This window comes from Hevea brasiliensis, chromosome 2 (genome assembly GCF_030052815.1).
Source record: "Hevea brasiliensis isolate MT/VB/25A 57/8 chromosome 2, ASM3005281v1, whole genome shotgun sequence".
NCBI lineage: Eukaryota > Viridiplantae > Streptophyta > Magnoliopsida > Malpighiales > Euphorbiaceae > Hevea > Hevea brasiliensis.
In genome coordinates this window covers 1,633,526-1,654,918 of record NC_079494.1, presented here as the reverse complement: position 1 = coordinate 1,654,918, position 21,393 = coordinate 1,633,526, and the positions used below count along the sequence as shown (strand labels likewise).

The 21,393-nt window shown below is 33.5% G+C and overlaps 1 protein-coding gene across 1 annotated transcript; it reads left to right on the top strand.

Moving 5' to 3' along the window:
* The first annotated feature begins 2,790 nt into the window (after window positions 1–2,790).
* LOC110661035 (transportin-1) lies at window positions 2,791–21,382 on the top strand. The gene is made up of 29 exons (XM_058131617.1): window positions 2,791–3,212; window positions 4,581–4,868; window positions 5,058–5,147; window positions 5,279–5,356; window positions 5,450–5,530; window positions 5,905–5,955; window positions 6,224–6,309; window positions 7,961–8,027; window positions 8,109–8,165; window positions 8,255–8,284; window positions 8,404–8,463; window positions 8,663–8,776; window positions 9,543–9,656; window positions 10,082–10,180; window positions 10,282–10,407; window positions 10,489–10,563; window positions 10,812–10,883; window positions 11,031–11,141; window positions 17,248–17,331; window positions 18,237–18,344; window positions 18,616–18,717; window positions 18,837–18,899; window positions 18,975–19,049; window positions 19,589–19,660; window positions 19,745–19,869; window positions 20,088–20,139; window positions 20,225–20,293; window positions 20,369–20,428; window positions 20,682–21,382. The coding sequence occupies exons 1-29, from the start codon at window positions 3,036–3,038 to the stop codon at window positions 20,763–20,765; spliced, it is 2,670 nt and encodes an 889-aa protein (XP_057987600.1). The 5' UTR covers window positions 2,791–3,035; the 3' UTR covers window positions 20,766–21,382.
* Window positions 21,383–21,393: the final 11 nt, after the last annotated feature.

The following is a 21,393-nucleotide window of genomic DNA, read 5'->3' as shown; positions in this document are numbered from 1 at the left end:
GATCTGACAGTTGAATCAGCTAGAATCTCACCGAAAAGTGGCGAAAACTCACTTTTTCTCTCTCCTTGGAACGACGAGCTGTTGGCGGCGGTTTGGAGCATCACCAGTCGAGAAAGGTGCACCTAGCTTTGGGGAGGTGAACACCAGTGAAAGCATGGCCGTCCAGTATTGAAAACGTCGAGAATCGGGATTCAAAGCTCCAATGATGCACATACTTCTCTCTCTCTTCCCTTGCGTTTTGGTTGCAGGAGCTTGCTGCGGGGACGCTGCTGGAGGTTGCTGATGGTGAGGGTGGTGGTCGAAGTGCTGGCTGACGGTGATTTGGCCCCTAGTCGGAGAAAGAGAGAGAGAGATAGGGGTGAGGCAAGGGAGAAATCGGGGAGAGAGAAGGGGGGGTAGTTCTACTACATTTTTTATTGTTTTTTAAACTTTTAATTGCATCATAGGTTTCAGAACTTTTCTAACTTATTCATTTAGGTCATTTTTGTCTCTTCAAATAGGTCCAAACTACTTTCATTATACTCTAAAAAAATTTAATTACTTTTACATAAAACATAATTTAATTTTTAAACAATTCTAATTGAATTTGATAATAACAATATTACAAATAACAATTTAAAATAATAATAGTAATAGTAATACATGTAAAATAATATTCATAAAATATTGTTATTATTATTATTATGAAAATACTAATCTAACACCATAAATAAAATAGTAATAAATTAATAGTCTAATTAAATATATTTTATATATAACAAAATATCAGGTTGTTACATCTACTGCTTATCATATATTATTATTATTATTATTAATAAGAAAAAGTAGTTTTTAAGTGTATTAATTATAAAAATATAAATTTATTGCATTATATTATTTATTTATTTTTAAAATAAATATATAAGAATTAATTTAATATATTATATCACTTATTATATTATTAAAATAAACATATAATTATTAATTTATTATATCATATTATTTTTTTATTATTGAAGTAAGAAAATAATTAAATTTCTTAAAAAAAAGAAAAATAATTAAATAACTTGAAAATGTAGTTATGAAATAATCAAGTAATTACTATTATTGATAAAAAAATCTTATAATTTTAAGTTTTTAGACATAAAAAATATATTTTTTCATAATAAATAAATATTTTATATTGTTAATAAAAAATATTTAAATAAAATTGCAATGTGCTAAGGTGTTAAGATTGTAAATGAAAATGATAGAAATAAACAAATATCAGTAGTATTAATTTTCAAGTTATATGAAAAATGATGATATAGTCTAAATAAAAATTAAAATAAAATCAATTGTTAGTTGATGAAAATAATTTTAAAAATATAATTAATAAAACTGTAACTGATGTGTTTCATATCAATTGCACTCCAAAAGGTTTCAAAGGAGCATAATCAACCCTTAAGGGTTATTTCAATTTCAATTTTCATCAAATTCAATTGTTGAGATTTTTTTTTTAAATTTAAAAAGACAAAAAATATATAAATTGGTTTGAATTAAACTGTTTGATTGTAGTCCAATTCCAATTTAGTTCAATATGATTTTGATTAGTTTTAGTCCAATTTTAATTTTGGTTTAAATTGATTTGATTTGATTTAATTTTGATTTGAAATTAATTTTTTTCTAAAAGTTAACTTTTTTTAAGAATTCCAATATTCAATTTGACATCTTGAATGGATTGAGTTAAAATCAACATTAAGGCCATGCTTAGTAGGTGTAATCAAAATTATAATGTAATTATAATTACATTGTGTATTTAATTATATTGTTTGATAATTAAAAAAAATAAACAAAAAATTAACTTAATGAAATGTCAATTACTAATGTAATTAATTATACTTAAAGTAATGCAATAATTATTACATATAAAAATAAGAGTAATCATCACTTATTTTAATTTTTTTATTTATTGTCTATACTATCATTATTATCACTACTTAATTATTATTATCATCACTATTATTATCTTGTCATCATTACCACCACCACAACAATTACCACTACCATCACCATCCTATTATAACTACTGCTATCACTATCACTGTCACTTAATCAACTACCACCTCACATTGCCACTATAACTACCATCATCTAACTATTGTTGAAGTCGACAGCATCACAACTACCGTTTGACTATTAATCACTATAATTATTAATATTTATTATTAATATTATAAATAAATTAAATATTAAAATAAAAATTATCATTATATAGAATAATATAATAACAATTACATTACATTATAATTTTAATTATATTATATAATTGATTGCATTATATTAGTAAATTTAACTAAGATTAGAAGTGAAATTGATAATTTAACAAGTTGATTAATTAAAAAAAAGAAAAAATTTAAAAAATATTTCAATTATTAAATTATCTTAATCTAAATTAAACTTAATCAAAATCACTCTGGAGCTGAAAATCGTTGTCACCTCCGGCAATGGGGTCACTGACCCAAGCCATAGCATAGGTCTTCTTTGTTCACCACCCGTCTAGATAGATACATAACGCAATGATTAGAAAGTAGGCCAAAATCATTGAAAAGCAGCCTTTCTGCACCTTTTGTTTTGAATTCTTTAGCCAGAGGCAGAAGCACTTGAAAAAGGCATGGGCATGCCTTTCATATTTACACATATTTATTATATTTTTAATTATTTTATAAATATTATTATTTTTTACGATTTAAAAATAAATTATCTCCTGAGAAATTAATATGTATACGTAATACATTTATATCATATAAGAAGTAAATAATTGTCCGAGCTCTAGGAAATTTTTGCTAAAAATGATTATAATAATTCCCTGTTAATGAATTTCCGCCGCTTTGACGGACAAATAATGCGGACCAATTGCGAATAACTTAAAATTCAGGGGAATAATTGCAAAATTCGAAAACTGGTCTCACAACACAATTTTTCTACTCATAGTTGGTATGATGATCGTTTTCTTCTGTTTCGTGGCCTTCAGCTTGGTGTGATTCTGCTTCTTCAGATTCCTTTGCACATTAAAAATGGCGACACAAGCTGTATGGCAACCAAAGGAAGAAGGCCTGAGAGAGATATGTGGTCTACTCGAACAGCATATTTCGCCTACTTCTGATAAACCTCGCATTTGGCAACAACTTCAGCACTTTACTCAAATCCCCGATTTCAACAACTATCTTGCTTTTATTTTTGCCCGCGCTCAGGTATTTCTTTTTTGAATTTTTTCAGTTCTCCAAGTTCTTAGGCAACTAGGGGTTTTATTATTTTTTTTTTTCTAGCTTAATCCTGGAAAAGTTTTTTGAATTTTCTCGGGGATTCTAAGCATGTTGGATGGGTTTGTCCGTGTGTGATTAAAAAGGGAAAAAAGTGCAATTATTTTTTAATTTCTTAGCTGTAGTTGATTATAATTTGCCAATATCAATTTGAATCGGTGACTATTGTATACATTTTACACTAACTTTCTCTCAAGCTGAGATGAAAGAAATACCCATATATTCTCAGAAATTCTTTACGGAATTCATTCATTAACTTTAGACTTCAAGAGAAGGAAGAGGATACACTTGTTTCTTGGAACATTTGAGAGATAGTATGAGAGGATGTCCATTGTTTAGCGTTTGTCTTTCTAAGATGCTACATTGATGTTCATAAGCTTTTTAAGTTCTTGGGTTCGTAACATATGTATTTTGATGTATGGAATGGTATGGATATTGTTAAGAATGATTTCAGGAAGTTCAAAAGGATATGTTCATATAAATCTTAAAGTTGGCTGCTCGTGGATCTTCTTTAACTAAATGGTTTTGATAATTCAAATTATTAGATTATATAACATTTGGTTTTGTTTGACCAAACTTACTCCCTGTTTCATCGGAGAGGTTAGGATGTGATCATTGGAATCATGGGCGAAGGAGTGTGTATTAATAAACGGGCAAGCCTCCATGCTGAACAGGGTTTAAAACTCCATTACAGGCCATTTTGGTTTGGTTTGCCAACACTTATTTGCCCTTTAATTTTCTTGTGCATTGCCGAAGTGGGATTTGTTCTCGTAAGCCATATATTCCAACAGGAATAAATTAGAATATGGTCTTGAAGTAGCATCCCAATTTGTATATCTTGTTTAATTCCATGTTTTTTTTTTATATTCTTCCTATTTTTCCCCCTCACTGTTTCCACTGATCTATATTGATTTCTTCTGTTTTAATTTCCTTAGCAATAATTGAAGTTTATAACCTGTTTCAACTTCCAGTTTTTGCTCTTGCTCAGTTATAAAGTAGTTAGATAATGTTCCCAAATATGTAAATCTAAAGTATGTGATCTTATGAGACATTAGGATTTAGGAATAAACTTTTTGTGGTGAAATGCAAAATGTATGCACGCAAATCTAGAATCCAATCTTTTTATTGAAAATCGATATTTACTTTATAAGCTCAAATATTTTCTTCATTCCAATGCATAAGGATGAAATGTTGGATCACATAAGATCCATATCCATATTTGTGAACCTTGTAAGTCTTTTACTTTTGATTGTTGTATCTCAGTTGACAATTTGTTTATTTGGTTTGCTTTCCAAGCAGGGCACATCAGTTGAAATTCGACAGGCTGCGGGTCTATTGCTCAAAAATAATCTAAGAAGTGCTTTCAAGTCCATGGATCCTGCGTATCAACAATATATAAAATCAGAGCTGTTACCTTGTTTAGGAGCAGCGGATAAGCACATTAGGACTACAGTTGGAACAATTATCAGTGTCATTGTTCAGCAGGAACGAATTCTTGGCTGGCCAGAGCTGTTGCAAGCTCTTATGCAGTGCTTGGACAACAATGATATCAACCATATGGAAGGTGCAATGGATACTTTATCCAAGGTAAGGCTTGCTTCCCTCAGTCATCATTGTAATTTAGATTGAATGACAACAATGATGTTTATGAAATTCAGATCAATTCATGTTGCTCTTTAATTTTCTAGAGGAGCTTCTTGAAAAGTGAAAAAAAAAAAGATGGTTAAAATGTTATTCTGTGCCTTAATATTCTTTTACAATGCGTGTGGACTGCAGATCTGTGAAGATATTCCACAAGAGCTTGATTCTGATGTACCTGGATTAGCTGGACGTCCTATTGATGTTTTCCTGCCTAGATTATTTCAGGTGACTTAAGCAGATTATTCATTTGCTTGCTTATTCAGTTTTGGTGGTAGAAATCTTTATTCTTTTATATTCTCTTATGGGTCTTGAAGTTGTTGCACCTATTTTTTTCAATTTTTTTTTTCTTAAATCAGTTTTTCCAGTCACCACATGCCTCTCTAAGGAAGCTATCTCTAGGATCAGTAAATCAATTTATTATGCTGATGCCCACTGTAAGAATCCATGCTCCTCTTGTTTTTGCTACATAAAACATTATTGTGTTCTTGGTGGAAAACTTTGTTTTTTTTTTCCTTGTGTATGCGTAGGCTCTTTATCTGTCCATGGATCAGTTCCTTCGTGGCTTATTTCTTCTTGCTTGCGATCCTGCTTCAGACATTCGAAAATTGGTGAGTGGATTCTTTGTGCACCTATACAGCGGTTTTGTGCAACTGACAATATATTACAAATCACATTAAAACTATTTGCCTTCATTGTCTCTTTTTGGTTCTCATATATATACATAATATGAGAAAGGTCAGTTTTATTAAGTTTTATAAGAGTCAATTAGTTGTTTTTCTGTTTGTTATTTATACTTTTTTTAGTCTTATTCCTCATAAATTCTCTATAAAAAATTACATATATGAGTTGGGCTAATTAATCCCTTTGGGAGTGTTGTTATAAAAATTCAAATTCAGGCATAGTGAGATACAATTTATCTTTGACTTGGTTGTTTATACTTGTGTTTGCCACTAATTTTTTTTAATTTTTTTTTCATGAACAGGTTTGTTCAGCATTTGTTCAACTGATTGAAGTTAATCCTTCTTTCCTGGAGGTTCACATCATACTTTATTTCATATTAGTCTAGGATTTCTTCTCTTTTTTATTTAGTTTTATATCTGTTACCTCATCATAATATGAGGGATTTTTTTCCTGGCAATTTATTTTTCTGAAGATCATATTTACTTGCTTCATTAATTGAAAACTAAATAGTTTTATATCATTCATTTTTGTGTTACATGATTGCTTCTTTTTTAATTATTATCTCTAATGTTATTTAGTAGTATTTTACTTCCTTACTGATGTTTGTTATCATATGGCAGCCACATATGAAGAATCTCATTGAATTCATGTTGCAAGCAAACAAGGATAATGATGATGAGGTTGCCCTTGAAGCTTGTGAATTTTGGTATCCCATCAATTCACACTCTTTTATGAATTATTTAATGGACAGCTTTAGCATTTACAATTTTATCCGTTTGTGTGAAGGAGATTAATGCTCTCTACAATACTGGATGATAAATTGTTCCTTCTTACAATAGTCTTATTGTTTTTTTTTATTTTTTATTTTTTTATCTTTATTTTGCTTTGAATAACTAATATTGACTATTATACAATGAAAATATCAAAATTTTGCATTGTGATTTCTAATGGTACGTCAATTTCTTGAAAAAGGCCTAGGCCTTCCTGTGCTTCTTTTGGTTAGTGAAGAAAATAAACCCTTTCTCTTCTTGTGGGAATTTTTGTATATGTAATATTACCAATATTATTCTGGACAACAAAAGAGCTTTGATTATTATCATATTACCTAAATGCCCTTAATCTGTTGGATTTAAAATTTGTAATTGTATTTTGATTGTTTATTTAATTTATAATACTCTTTTCAGCTGTAAGGATTTCTTTGTCTATTATAATAAGTTTTTGATGTAATGGGAATTTGAAGTTGTAAATATAAATATGCTGATCATAATTGACAAATCGAGATTTGAATTGAGAATTGAAATTTTTATTTTGTGAATCGAGAATCGAATCAGAAGATTCAATAAAAATTCTCAAAATTAATTAAAAATTATATATGTTTTAAAAATAAGTAAAATAATATATTACAATGACATATTTTGATAAATACATAATTATTATTTAGCTAATGAGAAGGATGCTTTATAATAGAACAAAATATTCTTATCATGTTATGTGGCTTTATGTTATAAAAGATGAACTCTCTCATTTAAATTTGAACAAATAAAAAATGATAGCGGGTTAAATTAAAATGTTAAAATATATTATTATAAAATGTTATAATTTGACTATTATAATTAGAGAAGTATATTAACATAAAAAAATGAAAAAATAAATAAAAAAGAAAGAAGTGAGAGAAAAGAATGGCTAATGGAAGAAAAATAGCTAAGGAAAGGTTTTATGTACACTTTTCACAGTAAAAAATGATGTAAAATAGTAAATTTTGAAGTTATAGGATTTAACAACCCTCTAGAAAAAGAATCGACTGAATCAGTAGATCCATGTAGATTCACCCGATTTAGTCTTGAATTGAAAGATTCGGTCAAGATTCAGGTACATTTTAGATTCACCATATAGATTCGAATCGCTAGGACAGGGAATCGAATCGAATCGTAAGATTTGAATTGAGAATCATAAAATTCTAACAGTGATGCTGTACACTTCATCTTGTCAAATTGACACTTCAAATTTGGTCCATCTGGAAAATATTGCTGCTTTTGCAAATCCTTTTTAGTTCTTACTCTATGAGCTTTACTAAGTTTAATGATAAGATTGATGAATTGTGAAGTCATGCAAGCACAACATCTTTACTGTTTTCTGTTTAGTGGAAGATATGTTTGCTTAGTTCATCGACAATAATATATCTCTGTAGGTTTCTGTTTTGGTATCCAGATTTCTATTTGGTGTTTTTCTTTTTCATTCTTTATCTTGGTATTGTAAGGAGTGGAGATAATCTGCTTGTTATGCTTGAACAACTATATTACTCCCATTTTCTCAGTAAGGGTGTTTACGTATTTGGAAATGTTTGTTCTGACTGTCAGGTCAGCATACGGTGAAGCTCAATTAAACCCTGAACTTCTAAGGGAGTTCTTGCAGCGTCTAATTCCAGTATGACTCATGATATTGTGATCAATCTTTGACCATCTATTTTGCTAGTGCATTTTCTAATATTGCGCGTCTTATTTTTAGATTTTGTTGTCAAATATGGTTTATGCTGACGATGATGAGTCTCTTATCAATGCTGAGGTAAATCTTACTCTGTGGTTTCAGTAACCATTGTTTGAAACTTGATAGTTATTGTTTTCTATCTTCATCTTCCTTTTCTTTATTTGCAGGAGGATGACTCACAACCAGACAGGGATCAGGTTGCCACATTTCTGTGTTGTATTTTGGTTTTCTAATTTTATTTTTTTTATCCTTTTTTTTTGTGAACGTTGTTGATTTTTATGTTCATCTTACCATTCTTTTTTTACCTTTTCTACAGGATATAAGGCCTCGCTTTCATTCATCTAGGTTTCATGGATCAGATGATATGAACGATGATGTATGATTTTATATTCTTAACTGATCGCTTAATTTTCTTTTTCATGTAAATTATATTCTTTCCCTTCTCATAATCTGACAAGCAAATAATTTAACTTTTGTGCTAATGGCTTCATGTCTTGGTGCTTTTAAATTTGCTTTAACTAGTGGTTACTAAAATAAATGTTGATTTTATATTAACTATCTTGAGTTTTTAACAGGATGATGACAGTTTAAATGTTTGGAACTTAAGGAAATGCAGTGCGGCTGGCCTTGATATTATTTCAAATATTTATAGGGACGAAATTCTTCCAACACTAATGCCTTTAGTTGAGGTAATGTCCTGCACCATTGAAAAGAGATTTCAGCAGTAAAAAGGTTGCCTTTGGTTGTGATTTAATAGTAAAAACTATCAAATTCAGGTGGCCAGCCTTTAAGAATTGATCAATCAACTTTTTTATATTTCAGCATGCCATTTTGAATCATTCAGTATTGCTTCATGTTAATATCCCATATTGGTTTGGGATAGGATAATGTGTCCCTTATAAGGCCTTGGGCACTCCTCCCCCATCGTGCTGGCTTTTGGGGTTGAGTTAGCCCCGGCCCACATTCTTAAGGCTTCACATGGCTTTTTTGGCATAAAAATTGATTTTCCTATTATTTTCTTGTATTGTATATTATAAAGGCTAATCAATTTTCTGTCTAGGTTGTAAAGCTGGCAGAAAACCTGTAGATAAGATAATAAGAAAGAAAAATAAATGGAAACCACAGGAGCTACTCCATTTGTATTCTTTACCCTCCATATTGTAGATAACAAGTTGCCTTTATTTGCTTCTAAAGATTATCACAAAAAATTGTTTTGCTTGTTTGCTATTCTCCCTCCTTCCCTTCTCCTTCGAAATTTAATGGCATATAGTTGTAATATATAAATTCTCTTTTTCTCAATGAATATCTCCCTGCAGTACATGTGATCAATAATATTCCTATCCATATCTGTTACCTGTTTTTAGATGAGTATGCCGTTATTGAACAAACTCATTTTTCAGAATGCTTTGAAACTTAATTTTTTTTTCAATATTAAACCCACATTTCTTGGCCCAGGCCAAGCTTTTGACCTCTGATGATGAGACCTGGAAGGAAAGGGAAGCAGCAGTGCTGGCACTTGGTGCTATAGCTGAGGGTTGCATCGAAGGTCTTTACCCTCATTTGGCTGAGGTAATACTGTTGCTGCTTTTATGCGATTGATTGTAGATGGTGAATAAATTCCAAAAGAAATTGGTACAAGCGCAAGGTTTACATTTGGGGGTCGGGAGACTTACAGTGCTAATGCAGATCATTTGCATTGCATATTTCTTTTCATATCCTCTTCTTTCATTACAAGCATCTTTAATTCAATTAATCTTCATTTTCTAAAATTTCACAATGTAGTTTGTCCAACTTTAAACATGATTAAATACTACTAACGCAAAATTTGAGGCCAAAACTGTAAAAGTAATGTTCATTATAATTCTTCTTAATTCAGTTCTTTAGGCATAAAAATTGCTGGATTGTGGATCTGACATGATATGTGGCCATTATTATTAACATGATTTAGGATATATGCCATGATTGTAATTTTTCTTAATTATCCTTATTTGCAGATTGTGGCATATCTCATCCCTGTATTAGATGATAAATTTCCTTTGCTTAGGAGTATTACTTGTTGGACACTTTCTCGCTTTTGCAAATTTATCGTTCAGGTATAAACAACTTACTCTTCTTGAGTTATGCAATGATTTGGTTTGTCAGATGATAATCTGTAAATTCTTTTGGTTTGAAAATATAAGATTTCCTTTTACAGGGTATTGTCAACGAAAAGGGTACTGAACAATTCAACAAAGTTCTTATGGGTCTTTTACGGAGGATTTTAGACACTAACAAGCGGGTGCAAGAGGCTGCTTGTTCCGCTTTTGCTACACTAGAAGAGGTTTTTGCTGTAACCACTATATAATGCTATTGTGCATGCTTGATATGAATGTTGAACAAAATAGTACATGTTTAATTGCAGGAAGCTGCTGAGGTGATGGTGCCATACTTGGAAACTATTCTCCAACACCTTATGTGTGCCTTTGGGAGATACCAGGTTTTCTTTTATATTTATTAATTTTTTAATTTCACCAAATACTTGGAACTGTTTGATCAATGAAACATCATTAATTAATGGCCATAAGTGAATAATTATTTGATTGAACACTTCCACTCTTGATGGAAATGTTCATTAAAAACTAGGACACTTTGAATCTTTATGTTCTTATGGTGTCACAGAAAATTATGTGCTATTATTATATTTTTCTAATTGCTTCCTTTTGTTATTATTATTATTATATTCAGAGAAGAAATCTTCGAATTGTTTATGATGCCATCAGTACTTTGGCAGATGCTGTTGGTTTGGAACTTAATCAGGTTTGTGTTTGCTGTCTATATCCTTTCTTTTTTGCCCCTGTTTTGCTTTCAGAGGCCAGAAAGAGTTGAATGCTGAACGCCTATTTGCTTCCTTGTATACCAACAGCATGTGACTACTAATTTTTTTTTTTGGTTGATGATATACAGCCCAGATATCTTGACATTCTAATGCCTCCATTAATTGCAAAATGGCAGCAACTTTCTGATTCCGATAAAGATCTTTTCCCACTGTTAGAGTGCTTTGCATCTATAGCACAGGTATGTTAGCATTTAGACTTATGGAGTGCTGTACTGTAATTTTGTAAAAAGTACCACTGTTGCATTTTGAAAGGTCAATGAACATCTAATGATATCAGTGCCAACCAATGTTATCTGTACAATTTGCTAACATTATTTATTTTTACTCTCTAAATGGGTACTTGCTTTTTCTTGGGAAGGACACAAATATGGCTGATCAGATGACATGGAGCCCAATAAATGAATTGTTTAAATGATGGTTTCCCTAATAATGTTAAGCCAACAATTCCCTTTATTCTAATCCCTCAGTTGAAGCATTAATATTTTCTGTTTTCCGAGATGCTTCCACTTGATTACAAAAGAGTTAAATCTTGCTATAGGAAAAAAAGAAACTTTTGTTGAGATTAGAGAGAATTGAAGAATTTCTTGATATATTTCACAGTGTTACAATGATTCAAATTTATACACAAAGGCTATAGCCTTAAAAGGAAAGAAAATAAAGGCTAATAAATACAAATATCCCTAATATCACTAATTTACATTCTAATTTACAGCTAATGCACTGATTAAGGGATTTTAACACATTCTAATTTACGGCTACTGTACTAATTAAGGGATTCCAACACTCCCCCTCAAGTTGGTTCATGTATGTTGCACATGCCCAACTTGCAAACTAGGGTATGAAAAACCTTACAACTTAACCCCTTAGTGAACACATCAGCTAACTGATCTTTCGAACCTACGTAAGAGACACTTAAGGAACCATCCATAATTTTTTCTTTTATGAAGTGTCTATCAATCTCTATATACTTGGTCTGATCATCCTGAGCTGGATTATGAACTATACTGATTGTAGCTTTGTTATCACAAAACAAAAACAAACTATTAGCTTCAAACAATTTTAATTCTTCTATCAACTTTCGTAACCACAATAACTCGCAAATACCTTGAGCTATTGCCCTGAATTCGGCTTCTGCACTGGATCTAGCTGTCACATTTTGCTTCTTACTTCTCCAGGTGACTAGATTACCACCAATAAAGGTACAGTATCCTGATGTTGATCTCCTATCATTAAGAGACCCAGCCCAATCTGCATCTGTAAAGGCTTTAATCTGAAGGTGACCATGCTTTGAGAAAAGAAGTCCTTTCCCAGGTGTAGATTTTAGGTATCGCAAGATACGGAAAACAACCTCCAAATGAGATTCACGAGGATCATGCATATACTGGCTCACTAGACCAGCTGCATATGCTATGTCCGGTTTAGTATACTCAACTCAACAACTCAACTAAGCCTTTATCCCAAAAATTTGGCGATTTTGGGTTAAATCCTCAGAAATGTGTAATGCTTCTAAGTCATGCTGTACTACTCTCCTCCAAGTCAATTTAGTATGCGAAAGATAAATTAATTTGTCAACCAACCTCTGATATCTCCCTAAATCCACTGATTTTTCAACTCTAGCTTGCAATTTATGATTGGCCTCAATAGGAGACTCTGCCGGTTTACAGCCTAACATTCCTGTTTCTTCCAATAGATCCAAGATATACTTCTTTGAGAAATAAGGATTTCCTTATCTGATCTGGCAATATCTATTCCAAGAAAGTACTTGAGCCTTCCCAAATCTTTTATTTCAAACTCCTGTGCTAGGCGCTCCTTTAAAAGAGCCATTTCTTCCTTATCATCACCAGTTATCGCAATATCATCCACATAGACAATAAGTAGTGTGATTTTGCCTCTACGATGCCTAATAAACAATGTATGATCAGCATTGCTTTGACAGTATCCAAAGGAGATCATCGCTTTACTGAATCTATCAAACCATGCTCTAGGTGACTGTTTTAGACCATACAAAGCCTTTTTCAATTTGCAAACTTTCCCTCTGGTCTTCTCATCCTCAAATCCTGGAGGAATTTTCTTATACACTTCTTCTTCCAAGTCACCATGTAAAAAGACATTTTTAACATCAAACTGCTGCAAGTCCCACTCAAGATTCGCTGCACATGACAACAGAATTCTGATGGTATTCATTTTAGCAACAGGAGCAAAAGTCTCTTGATAATCTACTAGTCTGGCCTTATACCTCTCAATTGAATCATCTGCTCTATACTTCACAGTAAACACCCACTTGCATCCAATTGGCTTCTTTTCCAGTGGGAGAGTAACCAGTTCCCATGTCTTATTCTTTGCCAAAACTTTCATCTCCTCCACCATAACTGCTCTCTATTTTGGATGGAGGCAAGCTTTCTTCCAATCCTGTGGGATAGAGACAAAGAAAACAGACAGTAGAAAGGCTCTGTAGGATGGAGACAGAGAATTATAGGAGATGAAATTAGAAATGGGATGTTTAGTACAGGTCTTAACACCTTTTCGGACAGCAATAGGAATATCAAGATCATTATCAGAAGAAAGAAGAACAGACTGAGAATTAAAATTAGACTCATCAGGAGCCAAAGGAGACTCATTACATACCTCAAGATGTCCAGGAATTGAATCCAGGGATTCCGGTTGATCAGCAGTCTCCTTCTCGATGGCTATATCTGTTTTGTTTCATCGAGTATATGTTCTCAAATCTGGCACTTTCAGTCTTTCTCGAGATTTAGGTGACTCTCCCTGAGTTTCATTGTTAGGTATAGGCTCTAAACCCAGATTCTCCCCCTGAAATTGAAGGTTGGGAGAGGATGAGGATGAAGGAAAATACACCTCTTCCTTCCTATGCTCCCCCTAAAGAGGTGGATGGAAATAAGATTCAGATTCCCTGAAGGTAACGTCCATACTCACAAAATATTTTCGTGAAGGAGGATGATAACACCTATATCCCTTCTTGAGTGCTAAAAAAACCAACAAAAACACATTTTAGGGCTCGGGGTTCTAATTTTCCACTATTAAGCTTATGAATAAAGCAAACACAACCAAATTCTTTTGGAGGAACGACATATGAATTTTTACACTGCAAAACCTCTAAAGGACTCTTAAACTCCAATGTCCGAAGAGGCATCCTGTTAATAAGATATGCAGCAGAAAGTATAGCATCCCCCCATTAAGGTTTAGGAACATTCATGGTAAATATAAGAGACCTAGCAACCTCAAGTAAGTGTTTATTTTTTCTCTCAGATATCCCATTTTGTAAACCAGTATTAACACAACAAGTCTGATGTAAAATCCCACGTGCCTTCAAATACTCCTGAAAAACTCCATTCATATATTTTGTACCGTTATCAGTTCTCAATATTTTAACATGAGCATCAAACTGTGTACTAATCATTTTATGGAACTGCTGGAAACGAGAGAAAACTTCATTTTTCCCTTTCATCAAATATACCTGTTGGGAATATAAATCCTACATCAGGAAAGTATAAACATAAAATGGTAAATATAAGTGGTTAGATTGTAATATTGACTTGGCTAGTCATTTTGATGTGTAAAGTAATCTATTCACTTATATAAACTCGAATTAAAATGAATTAATTATAATTTGACCAACACTCTTTCCGAATTTAACATGGTATCAGAGCTTGGACTGGGTTGTGAGTTTCAGCCGCCCATAAGGCTGTATAATTGGGCCCGTATTGGGTTAAAAATATAAACTAATTGTCAAGTGACAACTATATGGTTGCACTTGAGGGGGGAGTATTGGGAATATAAATTCCACATCGGGAAAGTATAAATATAAAAGGGTAAATATAAGTGGTTAGATTGCAACATTAACTTGGTTAGTCATTTTGATATGTAAAGCAATCTATTCACTTATGTAAACCCGAATTAAAATGAATTAATTGTAATTTGACCAACACTCTCCGAATTTAACAATATCCAAGTTAACCTACTGCAACAATCAATAAAGGTTACAAACCATCTGTAACCCGATAAAGACACAGTTTGAGTAGGCACCCATACATCAGAATGGATAGTCATAAAAGGAACTGAAGCCTTATTATTTATTGCAGGATAAGATTGTCTAGTATGTTTAGCTAACTCACAAGTATCACATACTAACAATTCAGTTTTGCATTGTTTAAACAGAAAAGGATAAAGTTTTTCTAACACAGTAAATGAAGGATGTCCTAGTCTCCTATGCCACATGATAATTTGTTCCTCAGTACCCATAGATTGCCCCAACATGGCCTGGCTAACATAATCATTCAAGAGATATAGCCCATGTTGCAGTCTACCACTACCAATCGTTATCCCTGTCGTCAATTCTTGAAATACACAGTGAGTTGGGAAAAATTCAATTTTGCAGTTTAGAGCTTTTGTGATTGAACTGACAGACAAGAGGTTAATAGGAAAGTTAGACACATGTAAAACAGAACTAATACTTATATTAGGGGTACATTTAACAGAACCTGTTCCAGAAACACTAGATAAGGATCCATCCGCAGTGCGGATTTTTTCTTTTCCTGAACATAGAGAATATGATATGAATTTATTTGAAGAGCCTGTCATATGCTTGTTTGCTCCAGAATCTATAACCCAAAAAGAATTATTAAGATTGACAAGAAAAGCATTACCTGAGCTGACCAAGTTCGAAGAGGCAACTGTGGTGGATTGCGATTCAAGTTGTGATGGCAAACGCCTTAGAGTCTGTACCTCTTCATTGGAAAACATCTCAGTGGTGGTAGTATCTTCAGACAGATTCACAGCCTCAGATACATTAGTTTGTCGTCTAGTAAAGCCCATCATTTTTCCTCTACGCCCTTTAGTGGGGCGTCCATGCAATTTCCAACAGTGTTCCTTAGTATGTCAATTTTGTTCACAATAATCACAATGTTGTTGATCCTTATTTGATGAACTATGTGACTGTTCACGTGAGGAATTAGCAACTAGCCCTGTCTTATCAACAGACATAGAATGAATCATGGCACTCCTCCTGCTCTCTTCCTGCTGAACATACGAGTATGTCTGTCTTAAGGTAGGTGAGGGATCCTTACCAAGCACTTGGATCCTAATTTGATCATATTCCATATTCAACCCAGCAAGAAAATCATAGATCCGCTCTTTCTCAACCAACTTCTGAAATTTAACAGCATCTTCAGGACATTAGGGCTGAAAGTCCTGGTAAAGGTCCAGTTCTTGCCATAGACCACTCAATTCTGCGTAATATTGAGCAATAGTTAGCTCACCCTGTTTCATACCATGAACCTTGTTTCGAAACTCATACACTTGTGCATCGTTCCCAACTTGAGAATAGGTCTGAGAAACTGTACTCCAAATGGCAGCTGCAATATTCAACAGTAAATACCAATGAGCTATATGTGGTTGCATGGAATTGATAAGCCATGACATGATAAGAGAATTTTCTGACTTCCATTGACTGTTGGTAGAAGCAGACTTTTCTGATTTTTGCTTATCTTCAGTAAGATAACCCTGCAACCCTCTAGCTTGAACAAAAAGGAGACACGATCTAGACCATGCAAGGTAATTTGTCCCATCAAGCTTTACGGGGCTAATAATTAATGAGGGATTTTCAGTTGTAGTAGTCATTTTTCCTTTAACTACAAGAGATAAGAATGGGCTGGGTAGAGGCGCAGTACACTAGGGATGTTGTCGGAAAAAAAAAAAAAGTGGCCGGAAAAACTGACCAGGAGCAAGCTCACTCCCTAGCGCGTGTACACAAGGTGGAAACCTTCTGTCGGGGCGTGGGATCATGTACCTCAACGGATGGCGGCGAGAATCCAGGAGAGGACCGGCGACGAGGTTCTCTTCCTTTCTAAAGGGGCGGTGATAACTACCTCCCTCAACAGACCCGCTTTCAAGGCTTACCCACACAAACCCTAACTATTTCTCACTGTTTTCTCTCTGTTAAAAAAAAAAAAATTGCCAAATAAAATGGCTAAGGCTCTGATACCATGTTGAGATTAGAGAGAATTGAAAAATTTCTTGATATATTTCACAGTGTTACAATGATTCAAATTTATACACAACGGCTATAGCCTTAGTAGGAAAGAAAATAAAAGCTAATAAATATAAACATCCCTAATATCACTAATTTACATTCTAATTTACAGCTAATGCACTGATTAAGGGATTTTAACACATTCTAATTTGCAGCTAATGCACTAATTAAGGGATTCCAACAACTTTGAATGTTAATCTCTCTCTCTCTCTCTTGTTCACTCTTTAACTTTTCAGGCACTTGGAACTGGATTCTCTCAATTTGCTGGACCGGTATTCCAGAGGTGCTTAAACATCATCCAGTCACAACAACTGGCAAAGGTCTGTATTTTTTTTACCACCTGTATTCTTGGTCTGTACATTGCCTATCCATTGTTTTTGCTTGAGCAAACATTTTGCTTATGTTTGAAAATTGGTTCCCATGTACACAAGAAAGATCTGAAAATTAACGCTTAATGTGTTCTAAGTTGCAAGGTCAGGGGTGCCATCATCCCTCCAGACCCCCTTTTCACTGGAAAGGGATAACAAATCTGAAGCTTATACGTGTATGTGTCTCTATTTGCAGTTTTTTTTTTTTTTTTATAATATTCATAGGCCTTATTTTTTATTTTTGTATTGCTTTTAGACTTCTCATCAAGTGAGATTGCTTAGGCATATGGTTTTAGTTACTGATCCAAGTTTTGCATTTTTGTATACAGTTTATTGCTGATAGTAGATTGAGGGCATATGTCACTATGATCTTTGGGTTTTATTTGCGACTAAAATGTTGAGTTTGTTTCTTATCAAACAAGCAAATAAGTACATAACTGCTTATCAAACAAGCAAATAAGTACATAACTGCACATGGTTTCAGAAATTTATTATTCTCAGTCAGGGTGCTATTGCAGCTATAGTTAGTACCTGGATACAACAGCAAAGTATTTTTAATGTGGACTGCATATCCAAGTGAGCCAAAGCCAAAATTGTGCTTAAGCTGCCTCTTTCTGTTTAGTAATGGAGACCAAATTATATGGTGTTGCCTAGGCTTTATCTGCAATTGACAAACTTTTTTTAATTTTTTTTTCTTGGTTTTGATTATGTTTTCAGCTGTAACTAATGTGAAATAATCAACAATTTGCACCTAATTGTTTTTGGGGTTGTAAGCAAGAAATTTGTAATGCCTTAACTGAGAACTTTCTGAATGTGATCACTAGAAGAATTCATAATTCTCACTCTATCAATTGCAGGTTGATCCCACATCTGCTGGAATTCAGTATGACAAGGAGTTTGTTGTCTGCTCTTTGGACTTAGTCTCAGCGCTTGCAGAAGCTCTTGGTGGTGGGATTGAGAGTTTGGTATTACCTGTTATAAGCTTCTATCATTCTGGCATTCATTGCCTGAGATTGCTTTTACTTAGAGCCTGTAACTTTAATACTACTTTCAAAAATTTTCAGTAATTATCCATAAGAAGTTTGCTGATTCACGATGGCATTTGTCTTTGTCTGTGATGATGCTCTCTAGTGATTTAAATTAGAATTTTGATAAATCAAAGTGCTGTTAAAGATGTTATGTAACTTATGCATGCGAAATGCCTTCTTATATGTGTGAATACTATCTTTCCTGTAGGTTTCACAAAGCAATTTGAGGGATGTACTTCTGCAATGCTGTGTGGATGATGCTCCTGATGTCCGACAAAGTGCTCTTGCACTTCTAGGAGACCTTGCAAGAGTGAGTTTGGGTGACATACTTTTTAATGTTTCTTTTTTGTATCAATATTTGGATTTTCCTTGCTCTTGTCTTTGTATTTATGTAAGAAATGTAACAAGAGTGGTGGCCTCTTTTATCAGGTTTGCCCAGTGTGTTTGCATCCCTCTTTATCCAACTTTCTTAACATTGCAGCCAAGCAACTGGTAAAGGGAACTCATCTCTAAAGCTTCATATTTGATTATGGGATCCTTGACATCCACACAAAATGATGTTTTCAGGGTACTCCTGAGCTAAAGGAATCCATTTCAGTGGCAAATAATGCATGCTGGGCAATTGGTGAATTAGCAATTAAGGTTGGCTCTTCAATTTACTGTTTCTAGATGCTATTTTATGCTTTCTTGCATCAGCTGGATATTAATGTCGGCAATCCTAGAATGAATGAGAGCTTGTCATGAGGAAAGATGTGCAGTTGGTTTTGCTAGTTAAATGATTAGTTTTGATGCTTTTCCTGGTGGACCTGGGATATCAATGCAGTTAATGCTTTGCTTACTTACACTAACTAAAGCAAAAGGATTTTGTTACGCATGGGCTAGTTAAATGCTTTGTTTACCTTGCTACTGTGCATGTTTCCTGAACATCCATAATCTACTGGATTGAACTTTTGCTCTACCTGTTTTTGCACTTGTAAATGGGTTTATGGAATTGGTGGATGGCGGGATGTCTGTGCATGCACACTCGCACTCAAGGAAGAGGGGAAGGGTAGATTTCCTTGCATTCTCCATGCATTATTCTTTCTGGGTCCCTGATACTGCCACTTGAACCTGAACTCATGCAAGCAATTAACGGTATACAACTGTCAATAGTGATCCCATTTTGCTCACTGAATATTCAGGTTCGTGAAGAAGTTTCACCTGTTTCAATGACTGTTATTTCATGCCTAGTTCCAATCCTTCACCATGCAGAGGTACTATTTTGTTCTTTGGATGAAGTAAAATGAAGTGTTTCCCATCTTTAACCTGCTAGTTGATATAGTCATTCTTGTTGGCAGGGTCTTAATAGATCACTGGTAGAAAATAGCGCCATTACCCTTGGAAGACTTGCTTGGGTCTGTCCAGAGATTGTGTCACCACATATGGAGCATTTTATGCAACCATGGTGTGCTGCTTTATCCATGTAAGACAAGTATATTTTATTTCTGTGGATGGCCTACATGAATGCAGTTATTTTTTGTTTGAAATATACTTGAAAATGAGGTTGGACAATAGTCTGTAAGACAGTTCACTAGATTTTCTACACAATTGTCTATGGATAATATAATGCACTTGAATTTATATTTCTATATGCACCATTTCATTCTTTGACTTGTTCATATATAAATGAATTCTTGGCAGGATTCGTGATGGTGTTGAGAAGGAAGATGCATTTCGTGGTCTATGTGCAATTGTATGAAAATTCATTCTTGGTTTCTCTTAGTGAAATCATCTTTCACCATTGTAATTTCTTAATAGAAATTTTCATACTTCTGCAGGTGAGATTAAATCCATCTGGGGCATTGAATTCACTCGTGTACATGTGCAGAGCTATTGCAAGTTGGCAAGTAATGTTACTAAACTAAACTGCTGAGTTTGATATACTATTTTCTGTGTATGAACGATGTGCGCTGTTCTATCAGGCAATAAGGAGTGAGGATCTACACAATGAAGTTTGCCAGGTGTTGCATGCGTATAAACAGGTATTCTCTCTCTCAAAATAAAACCTCACTACACAGTTTCTAAGCACAGCTATTTGAAGAGTTACAGAACTCTTTCTTTTATTATTATTATTTTTTAATTTTTAAATTGCTAGAGGATGGTGTTAACTTGTGCTGCTTGTAAAATTGCATATATTATCTTGCTTTTACAATAGCATTATTACTTAAAATTTTGTGTGGGTTTTCTGGATATTGGGAAAATACTCTAACCAACTGCTATACCAATGTTTAACAGATGCTGAGGGATGGATCATGGGAACGCTGCCTATTGGCATTGGAGCCTCTAGTTAAGGATAAATTATCAAAATACCAGGTATAATTATATTGTTTATATAGGTAGGGGTGCCCTTAGAGTCTTCATCAGCAGAGCTGGATTCAGGCTTCTTCAGTCTGCAGATCCAAAACCAATTTCTGGAACAATCTCTCGAAGATCGAGTTGTCACAGAAAAGAGCTTGATGGTGAAATATGCGACTATTTTGAAGTCTCCTAACATCGACTATAGACTCTTGAAACCTGATTTTTCCTTGACAAATGGAGAATGCTGAAGTTAAAAAATGGGAGCAGTACACAAATGGGATTGATGCAACTTTTCAAGATCTTCACGGACGTTAATTCCATGAATAACTGCAGGCCCATAGTTTTTTGTTCATATTCAGTTAGTTCATGACTACCAGATTAGCTTAAGTTGCCAATGATGTCAGTGTGAGAAGCGTTACTTCTCCTTTGTTCTTTTATTATTATTTTTTTCATTGCCCCTCTTTGTTTGTATTTAATATTGTTGAGAAGAGACAAGGAGTTGAAAATTAAGTTTCATGTTTCTTTTCCTATGTTTATCCTTCGATTTGGGAACAGAAAACTTATGGTGCCTGGAGGGGGTTCTGTTGTACTGCAGATCATAAGCAATTATCTAATTTAGAGGAAACAAAATTTGTGAACATTATTGCAT